The sequence below is a fragment of the Physeter macrocephalus genome, chromosome 20 (assembly GCF_002837175.3).
Source record: "Physeter macrocephalus isolate SW-GA chromosome 20, ASM283717v5, whole genome shotgun sequence".
In the NCBI taxonomy this organism is placed as follows: Eukaryota; Metazoa; Chordata; class Mammalia; order Artiodactyla; family Physeteridae; genus Physeter; species Physeter macrocephalus.
In genome coordinates this window covers 59,038,544-59,052,288 of record NC_041233.1, presented here as the reverse complement: position 1 = coordinate 59,052,288, position 13,745 = coordinate 59,038,544, and the positions used below count along the sequence as shown (strand labels likewise).

Below are 13,745 nucleotides of genomic sequence, written 5' to 3'. Positions count from 1 at the left end.
GGAGCACAGGCTCCGGACGCGCAGGCTCAGCGGCCATGGCTCACGGGCCCAGCCGCTCCGCGGCATGTGGGATCTTCCCGGACCGGGGCACGAACCCGCGTCCCCTGCATCGGCAGGCGGACTCTCAGCCACTGCGCCACCAGGGAAGCCCAACACATCAAGGTTTAGAATGGGAGCCCTCAGGACAGTGAGCAGTCCTGACCATCCCTCCCAGGAGACCTCGTTCCCCATCTCCGCACAGGTGCTCCCAGTGGCTGGCAGGTTCATCATCTTTCTTCCAAGATGAAGGGCACCAAGTTCTGGGCCAGATGCTGCCAAAAGCTAGCTGTGTGACCCTCTGCTACTTGCTTTGCTTTTCTGAGCCTTGGTTGTTGGTATATGTAAGATTAGGTATCTTTACTAGTTGCTTCCATCCACCCCTGAAATTCTGTGCTTCTGCCTGCCAGCTCCCTGACTTCCATCCATTTGTTCACTGATGTCTGCCTTCCAAGCCCCAAAACGGGGATAGACGGCTGAGCTTGGGTCAGCCTGCCTGCACATTCACGTGACGTGAACATAAGAAGCCACCTCCTACCTGAACTTTCCAGCAAAGCTCAAACACATTAGAAACTTGAACTTTCACATTTCCTTTCCTCCTACCTAATGAGCCCCCAAGAACAAGGTCAGATCAGGGAGGCAGGGGGGCCGGGGATTATCAGACATCTGGCATGAAGGAGCCATTCCAGAGAGCCAGATGTGTCCCAGGGAGCAGGCGGGGACATTGCACCCCAGACTGCAGGGCATTGGCCAGGAATTGCTGGACCAGGAAGTAAGTTCTCAGTGCGTTTGGGTAGAAGCTCAACACCATGAGGGAAAAAGGGAAAAACTTGTTTTCAGAAGTCAGCAAATCCCCTAAAATTAAGTCGGCCCTGTCATTGGCCTTTTGCTCTGTTTATGGGTTTTTGGTTTTGTTTTGTTTTGTTTCATTTTGGTTTTGTTTTGCCATACCAAAGGCTTTAATTTTATCCAGTCATGTGCTTTATTTAGTCTTTTCATTTATGGTTTCTGCTTTTGGAGTTCCACTCAGAAAGATTTTCTCAGCCCCCAAGATTAAGCAAATATTCACCACTTGCATTTTTAAGTTTGCTGTACGGTTGTAAGGCCAGAGTCTCACTTGTTTTTCCTAACTGGATCATCAGTCATCCCCAAATCACTCATGGAATAATCCACCCTTACCCCACTACTTTGAAGCGTCACCTTTAGTGTTGGTCTGTCTGTGGACTTGTTCTGTGAACTTGATCCGTTTGCTCCTCCTGCAGTGGTGCCGATACTTTTCCCACTTGGTCACTCACTCTTTATACACGTCTTCCTAGTTGGTCTCAATATGTCTATCCTTCTGGATAAATGTTTGCAGCTACTCTATCCCAGCATTTTGCAGAGGAGAAAAAATTGAGCTCTAGGGTAGGGACTTGTCCGAAGTACCATAGGCCAGAACTCGGGTTTCCTAACTCTCACCTATGCTGCCTCTTCACCTCTCTGATCATACTTCCCTTTCTGACTGGGCATTTAACTCTATACACCCTCTCATTTCTTATTTCTAGAATTGCCCTCTGCTGTGGTGAGGTAGTAGGCCATTGCAAAGTCTACCTTTTTTTTTTTTTTTGTGGTATGCGGGCCTCCCTCTGCTGTGGCCTCTCCCGTTGCGGAGGACAGGCTCCGGACGCGCAGGCTCAGCAGCCATGGCTCACGGGCCCAGCCGCTCCGCCGCATGTGGGATCCTCCCGGACCGGGGCGCGAACCCGGTGCCGCTCCGCGGCATGTGGGATCCTCCCAGACCGGGGCGCGAACCCGGTTCCCCTGCATCGGCAGGCGGACGCGCAACCGCTGCGCCACCAGGGAAGCCCTAAAGTCTACCTTTTAGGCAACCCCAAATCTGAGGAATCTTCTCATCTCAATGTCCCATGTTTGCCTGGCGTTGCAAACAATGAGAGCCCACACCAAGAGGGATCAGGCAAAGAACTAGGAGACAGAGAGGAAGAAGTGGTGTTCCCGATGTCTTTCCATTGGCCCTCGTTCCAGTTCTCTCTAGAGTAGTGGCTTTGCCAAGTGTCTTACCGAGCGCAGCAGAGAAAGCTCAGCTGGGCAAGGCCCGATGGAGCCTGGGGCCCGGACAGGGCGCTCTCATGATGCCATGTCCCACTCCTCCCTGCAGATACCTGGGCAAAGAGGGCTGGGCACCAGCATCCTACCTGAAGAAAGCCAAGGATGACCTGCCAGCGCGGAAGAAGAATCTGGCAGGCCCGGTGGAGATCATCGGGAACATCATGGAGATCAGCAACCTGCTGAACAAAAAGGCGTCCGGGGACAAGGAGACCACCCCAGCTGAAGGCGAGGGCCCAGAGGCCCCCATCACCAAGAAGGAGATCAGCCTGCCCATCCTCTGCAATGCTTCCAACGGCAGCGCCCTGGGTGTCCCCGAGAGGACCGTCTCCAAGCTGGCCCAGGGCTCCCCAGCCGTGGCCAGGATTGCCCCTCAGAGGGCCCAGATCAGTAAGAGCCTCGCTGATCCCCGGGTCCTTGCCGCACAGCTCTTTAGAGAAAGGGCGTGAGGCGCAAGGAAAGCCTAAGGGAGGCGGGGGGCGGTGTGTGTGCATGATCCCCATATTATTCTCTTCCTGAGATGTAGGCTGACCCCTGACCCCAGGCTCACTTTGCCAGCTTGTCTTATGCTAATCACAAGCTTGGACAAGGCAATTCCTTCCAACTCCTCCACCGAAGATAAATTGCATGCATATATAAGCTGGTAGCATCCCCTCCTCCTCTAGTGGGGAGCCATGAATGGTCACTCTGCAGATAAGTCACCTGGGCTGTGAAATGGGTCCCTCGATGCCAGGCTGCTCTGTGAGTGACAGCCGATAGAAGATCATCTTGCTGAGCCTTACCCCTTCTTCGCTATTGTCTTCCTCCAGTTACCGGAAATCTAAGACACTCGGAAGGGTGACTGTACCTCCCTCCACAAGCACTTTTAAGCAGCATTCTTCTGGAATCTTCTCCTTTCATACAGGAGAAACCCAGCTGCTGGCCCCTCCAAATCTCTAGCATCTCTGGGGCAAGGATGCCTGTGGTTGAGGGTTAAACTGTTCTGTATTATGAGACCAGCTTCTGTTTGTGTCCAGCCATTCTTAAAATCTGGAGGAAAGCTGTTTTTTAGTTTAGTTCTGAACTTGGTTACATTAGCTTTATGCCTGAAACCTTCTGAGCAGTCAGTCGGGAGCTGTTTTGGGGGTACTTCCTCTTGCCTAGGACTGTGCTAGCTTCCAAGGATTTGGTAGTGAGCAAAAAATAGACATGGTCTCTTCTCCTAAATTTGGAAATCTGATAAAGCTATCTACCCTTTCCCCTGAAAAAAGCCCCTATGTCTGTACATTTTGAAATGTGCATATCATTTTAGGGGGTTCATGGATCCCCTTGAAACACAGCTAAGGAAGCTTAAAGATCTCTCACTTCCACTGAAGAAGCTCAGCTATCGTGCCTGTGGTGACCAAGAGCATGAGTCCCTCGTAAATGCGGGAGAAGAGCAGGAACTTCCTAGCATCAGGAGGTCACACCCAAGGGAGGCAGGGAAGGCACTGTGTCTGGCTGTGATTTCTGAAGCCTTGTTTTTCTCCTAGGCTCCCCGAACCTCAGGTCAAGGCCTCCACCTCGCAGAGAGTCCAGCTTGGTATGTGTGCTCAGTTTCTTCTCTCTTTCTCATTCCCTTTTCTGGGTGCACTGTAGCAGCTCCCAGTAACTGGCTGTCTCAGTGCAGAGTCTGTTGGTCCAGAGCTTCCCCAGGGCCATGCAGGAGCTTCCAGCTTTGTGGGGCTGGAGGCAGGAGGGAAGCCTGGGGAACCCAGCCTTCCTGGGGCCTAGCTGGACAGTTTTTAATCGAAAACACACTGCACTCCAAAGCTAAATAAATCCAGCCCAGCCACGGCACTGGCAGACATAAACATTTAGACTGGCTGGCGAGAGTGTCCAGCCAGGGCATTGCCAGGGGCGGGAAATAGGGCTGCTGTCCATGTGAGCCTGGAAGACTTTCAGCTTTGCCTTCCTTGCCCAGGAGTGCCCGGTGGATGCCAGAACCTGGGAGGGCACAGGGCAGACCAGTGAGCATTCTCTCTGGGGAGGAGGGTGGTAAATGGCAGGGACTGGTTTATGCTGAAGCTCAAAGAGGCTCAATGCTGCTGGGGTCTGTGGCGCCTGTAGGTGGGGTTTCCTGGCATCCAGACCGCCACGGAGGTGGATGTGCCCTCAGGGTGCTGGGGCTTTGGGTGAGAGGTGGCAGACCGAGAGCCCTAGAACCAAGAACTGTCATCTGGGTCAGTGGGATGCCGTGGAAAGAATGGGGCTTCAGGCCTGCCAGGCATGGATTCATACTCCGTTTCTGACACTGAGAAACAGCAAGCCCCTGGCCAGGTTGCTTACCCTCCACAAGCCTCAGTTTCCTTATTTATAAGAGGGGGACAGAGCCAGCCATCTCCTAGGGCTGTTGTAAGGACGGGATGAGATGGTGTAGGCAGAGGGCTGGCCATCGACTTTCCACTTCGTCTGTCAGCTCCCTGTGCACTATGTGTGGACAAGGATTCTGAAGTCACATCTGGGCTTAGCAGCAAGATTTACTGTGGTCAGTGACATCCGCCCCAGGGGGGCGGACAGCAGCAGTCACTGGAAGAGTTGGCCTTCCATAAACAGGATTTTTGAAGATTTGGCCCCTGGAGATGGGACCGTCCTGGCCATGGCCATCAGCCCCAGTGGAGTTTCTATCTTGTTTCCCCTCCCATTTTACACAACTGAACGAGTTCTCCCCTCCCCCCATCTCTCTCAGCCCCAGCTGATTATTTTCAGGCAGACTTGATTTTGGCAAGAATGGGGTAATTCTTTCCACACCTGCCAAAAGCAGGGCTTGCTAGGACAGAGCTGCTCTTTCCAGCTAGGTCTGTCCGACTCCCACCTGTCTGTGGGGATCCAGGCAGGGCTGGGACCTGGGCCACATCTGTGCACATGCACGGCTGCAGAGCCAGCCACCAGGGCAGGGAAAGTTGACCTGGTCCCTCAAAACCAGTCTCCCCCCGCACCCTTCACTCACTCTGACCTGAGGCAGCTCAGCTGTGACTGGCAGCATCAGAACATGCTGAGCCTTGAAGGATGAGGCAGGTTAAGAGGAATAGGATGGCGTTTCAGGAAGAGCGTTCGGCTTCAGCTTATGTTTATAGAGCTTTTCCTGTGCCGTTGGCTGGACCAGAAGTTATGTTCATTACCTCGTGACCCTGTTATTAGTTCCATTTTACAGATGAGGAAACTGAGGCTCAGAGAGAGCAAGGGCCTTGCCCAGGGCCACGCAACTGGTGAATTGCTGAGCTGGGATTGGAGCCCACATGCGTCCACCTGCAGGCAGAGATCTTTTGAAGTCTTCCTGCTACACTGTAGCTGCTTCCCGCCTCTAACCTCCCAAACACGTGTACCTTTTTTATAAGATTATTTTATTTTAACTCCTTTGTTTGATACCAGGCTATACTGGGAGTGATGGGGAGGCGCCAAGGCCATGTTGGCTGGAGTAGAGACTGGCTGAAGCTGGAATGTCCTCTCCACGAGGGCAAGGGGGTTGTCCTGTCCCTTTGGTTCACTCTTGGATGCCTGGTGCCTTGGACCAGAGTCTGGCACCCAGTAGACACACAGCAAACATTTGTCAAGCGAATGAATGAGGCTCACAAGTCATGGGCTGTGGCCATATTCTACATTTCCTTGCATGTCAGGCTTAGTTATCGACGTGCCAGCATCTAGGAAGCATTTAGGCTGCCCAGCGTGTTCTACCCAACCCCAGAGCAAAGGATCCTGAGTTTATTCCATGCTTGCCTAACCATTTGGCATCATCATGATGACAGACCAAGGGGTTTTCTGACCAACCCCACACCCCCTTACACCCACCCCACCTCTGCAGTCAGGTGTCACCCCGGTGGCCCTTCACCTGAGACTCAAGGACATGGCTCTCCTCTCCCAGGGGGCAGTGTGCACGGGCTTTGTTACAACAATCTCTCTGCTTTTCAACTTTCGTTTTGGGACCTAGCTGTTGAGCCTTCTGAAAACTGGATTCCAAAGATGTAAGGGTGGAAATTTACTTCGATGATCATTTTCATAGCTCAGACAAGTCTCAAGCGAATCCTAGGTATTCTTAGAGAGCCTGGTCAGGAGAGTGGTCTCTTGGTGAGACACCCTGAGACTCAGGTGATTGATACATCCTCAAGTCAGCTGCTCTCCACCTGGTGTAACCGCCACACTCACCTCAGTTAGGCTCTGATCAGGTGGGTCTTGCTGACTTGAGTCCTTCTCTGCCTCAGGGGTTCCAGCTGCCTAAGCCGCCGGAGCCCCCTTCTGTTGAGGTGGAGTACTACACCATTGCCGAATTCCAGTCGTGCATTTCTGATGGGATCAGTTTTCGAGGCGGACAGAAGGCAGAGGTGAGCCTTGGGCCATGGGGCTAAGCGTTATAATTCATGATGGTCAAATACCTCCCATGTTTCCCATTTATGTCTTGCGACACTCCTGAGGGGCGGGCAGGAAAGGTGCAGAAACAGGACCCACAGGGATTAGAATTTGCCTAAAGCCAGTAAGTGCCACAGCCAGGACTAGAACCCATGGCTCATGTCTCCACCCAGCTCCCGTCACAGCAGCGTTTCCCAAAGCGTATTATAGGAGCTTGTGATGGGGGCACTTGAAACAAAGGGCCTCTGGGGTTGAATGAGTTTGGAGGACAGTGAGTTAAACAAAACCCAACCAGCTTTGTTGTTTTAATTGCAGAACTTCTCAGAGCCTAGATATGGGGGTGTCACTGTGTGTCTCTAAGAGGGGACTGGAATAGGCAGTATCACCCAGATTCCTCTCCCAGGAGCTCCTGGGGGCCAGGGTTCCACAAGACCCATATTAGGAAGTGCTGCTGTTGGGAGAATGTAGTCCAGGCAGCCGGAGTAAGGCACTGAGGACCCCAGTTCTGGCCATGTCCACACCACAGGCACCTCTGACATTTGATGCAGTCACTTCTCCCCCAGGTTTTGATGATTTCTCTCTGCAAATGGGTAGTAGACCCTCTCCTGCTCCCTCCCAGCCAGTCTCCTAGCATTTATGAAACCCCGCTTTGTGGCCAGCGCTGAACATGGCACTCCAGGGGCCAGAGAAGATCTGTGACTCAGATCTTTCTCTTGAGTGGCTCTGTGTAGTAATGGAGTTAAGTCCAATTAATACCTGTAAAACCATCAGAAGAGTAATTGGGCAGTCTCTGCCCATTGAAGAGGTGATATCCCCAATGTGAATGTTTTAAACCACATGCCTGGAACTTAGAACTAAATTTCTCAGATAAATCATTCTCTCGGTGGTGCTTGTGCTTCCAGAAGAGCCTATGAAGCTCGTAATATAAGAGAACTGACATACTTAGGATCTACCCACGTGTGCATTTTGAGTATGGAGTGGGCAAAGTGAAGGGTGGAATACAGCACCCAAGGCAGGGCGGGGGCTGCAGAGGGCTGGCCTCCGGCAGACCTTGCCTTTGGTGGTCTCTATCCCCCCTTCCTTCCTTGCCCCTCTTCCCCCAGTGCCGGTGCTTTCAAGCTTCCCTTCCCCTCCCTGGGACCTCTTCCTCCAGCAGTGTTCCACAATTCAAAATTACAGTTGTTCCTCGGGATCAGTGGGGGATTGGTTCCATGACCCCCAATGGACACCCAAACCCTGGGATGCTCAAGGCCCTTATATAAAATCGTAGTGCAGTTGGCCCTCCATATCCAGGGACGCAGAACCTGCGCACATGGAAGGACAACTGCCTCTTCCATTTGTATTCCCCGATCCAAACGGACCTCAGTACAGCCAGCAACCACACTCCTGGGCTCTCTCCAGTCTCAAATAGCAGTTAAGAAAGAAGCTCCTTGAACGAGTTTATACTAACAGGGAAATGACTGAGAGGCCCTAGCCTTCCCCCAGGAAGCCATTCGACTCAAAGAAATCTCCTCGGCTGGTAGGATTTCAGTGGGATTCCACATGTAGTGAAACGACCATGAGCAATGGGGAAACCAGGGAGGTCCGGCCTCAGCCTTACCTCCAGGTTCCACTCACCTACACCCTCCTATTCTCTTCTGCCCTGAGAGACCCTTTCCAGGGTCACCGAGGGAGGGCCTAGCAGTATGGGGGTGAGAGGATGGAAGTGGTGGAATGGCAGTCTTTTGTACGTATGGGTCCGTGGTGAGTGGGGTTTTGTAGGGACTGGGAACAGTGCATCTTCCAAGTGTAGTAGCTCAACGGGAGGAGAAGTGAGGGTCTGGAGAGGAGGCCAGCTCGACCAGGGTGTTGGAGGAGACTTGGAAGAGCAGGAGAGGGGGCCTTGGAGAGTGGGAGCCCCGCCATCCAGGAGATGATAGAGACCTGGGTTTGCATGCCGGCCCATAACTTCCTACGTTGGGTCCTGGGCCACTTACTCAGTGGCTCAGTTCACTCATCTGGGAAATGGAGATAATGTCTCCTAGAGCCAAAGGGTGAAGCTCCCACCCTGGCACATGGTAGGGCCCCAGCGATCCTCCCAGCTCACTGGCCTGTCTGCCCCTTCCCCCAGGTCATCGACAAGAACTCGGGTGGCTGGTGGTACGTGCAGATCGGTGAGAAGGAGGGCTGGGCCCCCGCGTCGTACATCGATAAGCGCAAGAAGCCCAACCTGAGCCGCCGCACGAGCACTCTGACGCGGCCCAAGGTGCCCCCACCGGCACCACCCAGCAAGCCCAAGGAGGCCGAGGAGGGTCTGGCGGGCGCTGGTGAGAGCCAGGACTCCCCGCTGAGGCTCAGGTACGAGGAGCCCGAGTATGACATCCCTGCCTTTGGCTTCGACTCGGAGCCAGAGCTGAGTGAGGAGCCCGCAGAGGACGGCGGCTCGGGGGACAGGCGGCCCGGCCAGACCCGCAGGCCCTCGCCCGCCTTCTCACTGCAGCGCGCCCGCTTCAAGGTGGGCGGATCTGCAGAGGACGTGGCCCTGGAGGAGGAGACCATCTATGAGAACGAGGGCTTCCGGGCATGTGCAGAGGATGCCCTGTCGGCCAGGCGCTCCTCCCGGGACAGTGACTCCCCAGGCGGCTCCCCGCTGTCCCTTGCCAGGAAAAATTCCCCCAAATCGGGCTCCCCCAAATCGTCGTCGCTCTTGAAGCTCAAGGCAGAGAAGAACGCCCAGGCGGAATTGGGGAAGAACCACTCCTCGGCCTCCTTTTCCTCGTCCATCACCATCAATACCACCTGCTCTTCCTCTTCCTCCTCTTCCTCCTCATCCTTGTCCAAGAACAGTGGGGACCTGAAGCCCCGTTCTGCCTCGGACGCAGGCATCCGCGGCACTCCCAAGGTCGGAGCGAGGAAGGATGCTGACCTGAAGACTGGGCTGACCTCCTGTGCCCGGGCCAAGCCATCAGTTCGGCCCAAGCCGTTCCTGAACCGCACAGAGTCCCAGAGTCAAGAGAAGATGGACATCAGCACTTTACGGCGCCAGCTGAGGCCCACTGGCCAGCTCCGCGGTGGCCTCAAGGGCTCCAAGAGCGAGGATTCGGAGCTACCCCCCCAGATGGCCTTCGAGGGTCCCAGTGAGGGGTCCAGGAGAGGCTCGGCCGACCTCATCACCCTCCCTGCTGCCACACCCCCGTGTCCCACCAAGAAGGGGTGGGAAGGGCAGGCCACCTCCTACACGACATGTAGTGCCTACCAAAAGGTCCAGGACTCGGAGATCAGCTTCCCGGCAGGCGTGGAGGTGCAGGTGCTTGAGAAGCTGGAAAGTGGCTGGTGGTACGTGAGGTTTGGGGAGCTGGAGGGCTGGGCCCCCTCCCACTATTTGGTGCTCTGTGAGAACGAGCAATTCGACCCCCCTGGCAAAGAGCTGGACACAGTGGCCACCAAGAGCAGGCAGAACGAGGGCAAGTCAGACAGCCTGGAAAAGATCGAGAAGCGGGTCCAAGCGCTGAACACTGTCAACCAGAGCAAGAGGGCCACGCCGCCCATCCCCTCCAAGCCTCCCGGGGGCTTCGTCAAGACCTCGGGTGCCGGGGCGGTGAAGATGAGGAATGGCGTGCGGCAGGTGGCCGTGAGGCCCCAGTCGGTGTTCGTGTCCCCACCGCCCAAGGACAGCAACCTGTCCTGTGCCCTGAGGAGGAATGAGTCGCTGACGGCCACCGACGGCCTCCGAGGCGTCCGCCGGAACTCCTCCTTCAGCGCTGCCCGCTCGGCAGCCGCAGAAGCCAAGGGCCGCCTGGTCGAACGGGCCGCCAGCCAGGGCTCGGACCCTCCTCTGCTGCCCACTCAGCGCAATGGCATCCCGGTGTCCCCGGTGCGCCCCAAGCCCATTGAGAAGTCCCAGTTCATCCACAACAACCTCAAAGACGTGTACGTCTCGATCGCAGACTACGAGGGGGACGAGGAGACGGCGGGCTTCCAGGAGGGCGTGTCCATGGAGGTCCTGGAGAGGAACCCCAACGGCTGGTGGTACTGCCAGATTCTGGACGGGGTGAAGCCCTTCAAAGGCTGGGTGCCCTCCAACTACCTGGAGAAAAAGAACTAATGAGGGGTGGTGGGGGGCCGAAGTCCTTCCAGCCTCAGTAGGGGTGAGCTGTGAGATAAGACAAAAGGGAAGGGGAAAATGGGAGGGGGTGGGGAGGGCAATGTTAAACCTGCAGAATGTGGGACCTCGAAGATACTCCCCTCCAGGCTGTCCCCCAGCTGGAAGGTAGGGTCCGGCGGGGGCCCACATGGAGCAGGGAGTGGAAGGGGCAGGGGTGTCCTGGGCCTGGGACCGGAGGCAGGAAAGCTGAGCCTCACATGTGCACCCTGGAGACTTTGCTGATGGACTCGGCACCATTTGGGACAGGCCGTGTAGGAAACCCCAATTTGTGCCTTGGCTGCAAATCTGGAAAAGGTGTGGCTGTGCGGGCCTCCTGTGCCCTGCCCCTGCCTAGCCTGGTTTCCATTGCTGGCATCTTGTAGTAGCCCCGGAAGTAGCCCTTGTATCATCCTAATCTATGTTTGTGAGTTATGCTGGTTTCCCAGGAATCGCTGCCGCCTGCCATGGGTGGGTGTGGTAGGAGATACCACTGGCTCTGGGGCTTGGAGGCATCTCCTGTGAGCTCAGGCTGTCCCTGGGCCAGACCACTGTGTCTTGTTAGTTGAAGAAAAAGCAGTTCCCCAGCTGCCAGCAAGGACCACCATTCTTAGCCGTCACTGCTGCTGGCCTTGAGAAGAGAGCCTGCCCTGCCTGGGGCACCCCTGTGGAGGACCACCAGCCCCCGTGTTTACAGAGAGGGCAGGCAGAGCTGTTGGTCTTTTCACAGTCTGCACAGACTTTATTTTGGATACTTCTGGGTGGGCAGTTCTTTGCAAGTTTTGGGAGAGGTGTATTGCTTTGGGCCTTCTATGTCAGGCCTTGGGTTTTGGTCTTATTTTAGGAGTTGTTTGGGGACCCAAGGGCGGTCAGCCTCACGGGACGGGATGGGTAGTGGATGGCCTTTCTATCGTACTCTTGTGGGGAGGTTGTTTGGTTTGTGTTTTGCATTCTTCCCTCCACAAGCCAAAGTCGCTTCATTTGGTTTCCACTGTGTGGACAGTACCGGTGCTTGCCAGAGGGATCTCAGGCTGGAGGAGCCCTGGTCCCAGCCGTGGCAAAGCAGAGACGCTGTTCTCCTGGTTCTTGTGCAACCTCAGCAGGGCAGAACCCTCAGCAGGGAGGAGAGTGGTGTTCAGGAGAGGGGCAGCGTACGTTCTCCTGCCTGGGCAGGGCCCGAAGCCTTATGTGAAGGCTGTGGAGAAGCAGCCATCGCCCTCACCCTGGGCCAAGGGGAACCTGCTGGGTGGACACCACCAGCCACCCCCTGGCCTGCAACCAATGCCGCAGGTGCCCGAGGAGACGAAGATCCCTGGGCCAGGAGCCAACCTGGTCTTTCCGAGGGGCAGTGCCCCTGCGAAGAGAGAAGGGAGAGAATGACGTCCCTGTCAACTCTGGGTGGTGTCTTTCAGTCGACACTTCAGAGGCCAGACTGGCTTCCCCAAGGACTCGCTCTTCACTGGGAGTGGATTTCCACACGTGCCTTTGGTTGTGGACAGATCAGGCTTCACAGCCCCCGACTCAGCTGCCAGATCCTGGACTAAGGAGGAAAGGCCTTCCCTCGGCCCACACTCCCCGCCCAGGCAGCGTATGATGCCTGAAGAACAGCGGGGGACCCGCGCCTCGTGCCCTCAGCCCCCAGCCGCCCTGCCCTCCTCCTTCGCCGTACACTGACGCCTGGCAGCTCTAGCAAACTGCTCCCGTTCTATGTTGAAAGGGCCGTGGTGAGATTTTGCTTCTTTTTGTTTTGTTTGTTTAAAATTAAAATTAGTTATTATTTTCTTCTGCTGGACAGTATTAAATAGAGCAGGATGTTGAGTTATCTGCTAGATTGCAGTACTAATGGTAGTGTTGTAGTGTCTTCATATTAATATTATTTGGACTTATTTGAACAATAATGATAAAGAAGTGGTTCATTATTTTTTAATTAATGCACTTTAATACGGTGGAATGGAAAGAAACCCAGAGAGCAAAGTGCATTACTTAAAGATGCAGTATATACTTTTCTCATTTTTAAGCAGCACATATTTATTAAAAGAAAAAAAAGTAATTTATGATTATTTAAAATAAAATTTAAAAGTAGAGTGATTGTCGGGTTAAAGGACCTTCCACGTAGCTATCTTCCAGGGGGAAGGCCCCAGCGGCCTCACTCCTCAATGTCTGCACTGAGCCAGTTCAATCAGTAACACGCCAGCCAGGCCAGGAAGGAGTGCAGGACGCATCTGCCAAGCACAGAGCATCTCAGTCGGACTGGACCACAGTGCTCCCCAGAGCCTGCCTTTCCGTGCCCTTCCTCACTGCACTGCCTTGTGGGACTCTCCACCACCCACAAGGCAGATGTTCTCCCAGTGCCCCAAGGACCCTCTCTCCTTAATCCCCAGTGCCCTTAAATGATAGAGTCATTATAAGTGACCTTCAGGGTCACTCCATCCCATACCCTCCTGTTACTGCAGCCCAAAGACAGGAATTAGCTTTCCCCAGATCACATAGCTAGTTAACGGCAGACCTCCCCATTGCATCCACCCCTGCACTCCTCCCCACCCCCGCTAGAGTTGATAGTGTGGTCATCATGTTTACAATGTGACATCCAGCCCTAAGGATGGCTGGGGGTTGCTCAGGCATCCAGGAAAAGTAGAGAATGCTGCCACCTGGTGACAGCATGTAGCTTTGGGCAGTGAACAGGGATTGCCATGCCCCGTCTTTGCCTCTTGCCCCTCACCATCACCCCCTTACTCACAGCACAGCACAAACCCTGCAAACCCAAAGAGAATATTAATACTTGAAGCAAGAAGGGTGCATGCCAGTCCCTCTCAGACATGGCCAGGGGATGCCAGGCCTTGTGCCTCTGGACTCCTAGCCCTGCCCAGGGCAAGAGGGCTTTTCCCTAGAGCTACTGAGCTGCTTTGTGATGTTGGAGGGTACTTCTGGCAGCAGGTAGAGGAGGGAGGGGTCTGTGGCTCTGACCCATCTGGAGGAAAACCAGATCGGACTTAAAAAAGGTTTAAAAAAAAAAAAAAAAAAAAAAAGAAATCTCAGCAGTGTCCAAACCTAGTTTTCCATTAGTTGCGATTGAAAATGTGAAATGACGTTGTATTGCTGTATACTGCAACTTTAATCAAAATGA

General features: G+C 54.5%; 1 protein-coding gene across 15 annotated transcripts in view; it reads left to right on the top strand.

Moving 5' to 3' along the window:
* Positions 1–13,745, top strand: part of SH3PXD2A (SH3 and PX domains 2A) — a 246,105-nt gene that overhangs the window by 229,027 nt on the left and 3,333 nt on the right. For 14 of the 15 annotated variants that reach the window (XM_028481821.2, XM_028481820.2, XM_028481822.2 and 11 more), the window contains 4 exons: positions 2,192–2,529; positions 3,651–3,700; positions 6,357–6,476; positions 8,612–12,345. In XM_028481821.2, the coding sequence (XP_028337622.1) occupies positions 2,192–2,529; positions 3,651–3,700; positions 6,357–6,476; positions 8,612–10,585 (2,482 nt within the window). In that variant the 3' untranslated portion in view covers positions 10,586–12,345. The remainder of the gene's footprint in view (positions 1–2,191; positions 2,530–3,650; positions 3,701–6,356; positions 6,477–8,611; positions 12,346–13,745) is intronic. The other variant, XM_028481823.2, reaches the window with a different exon arrangement.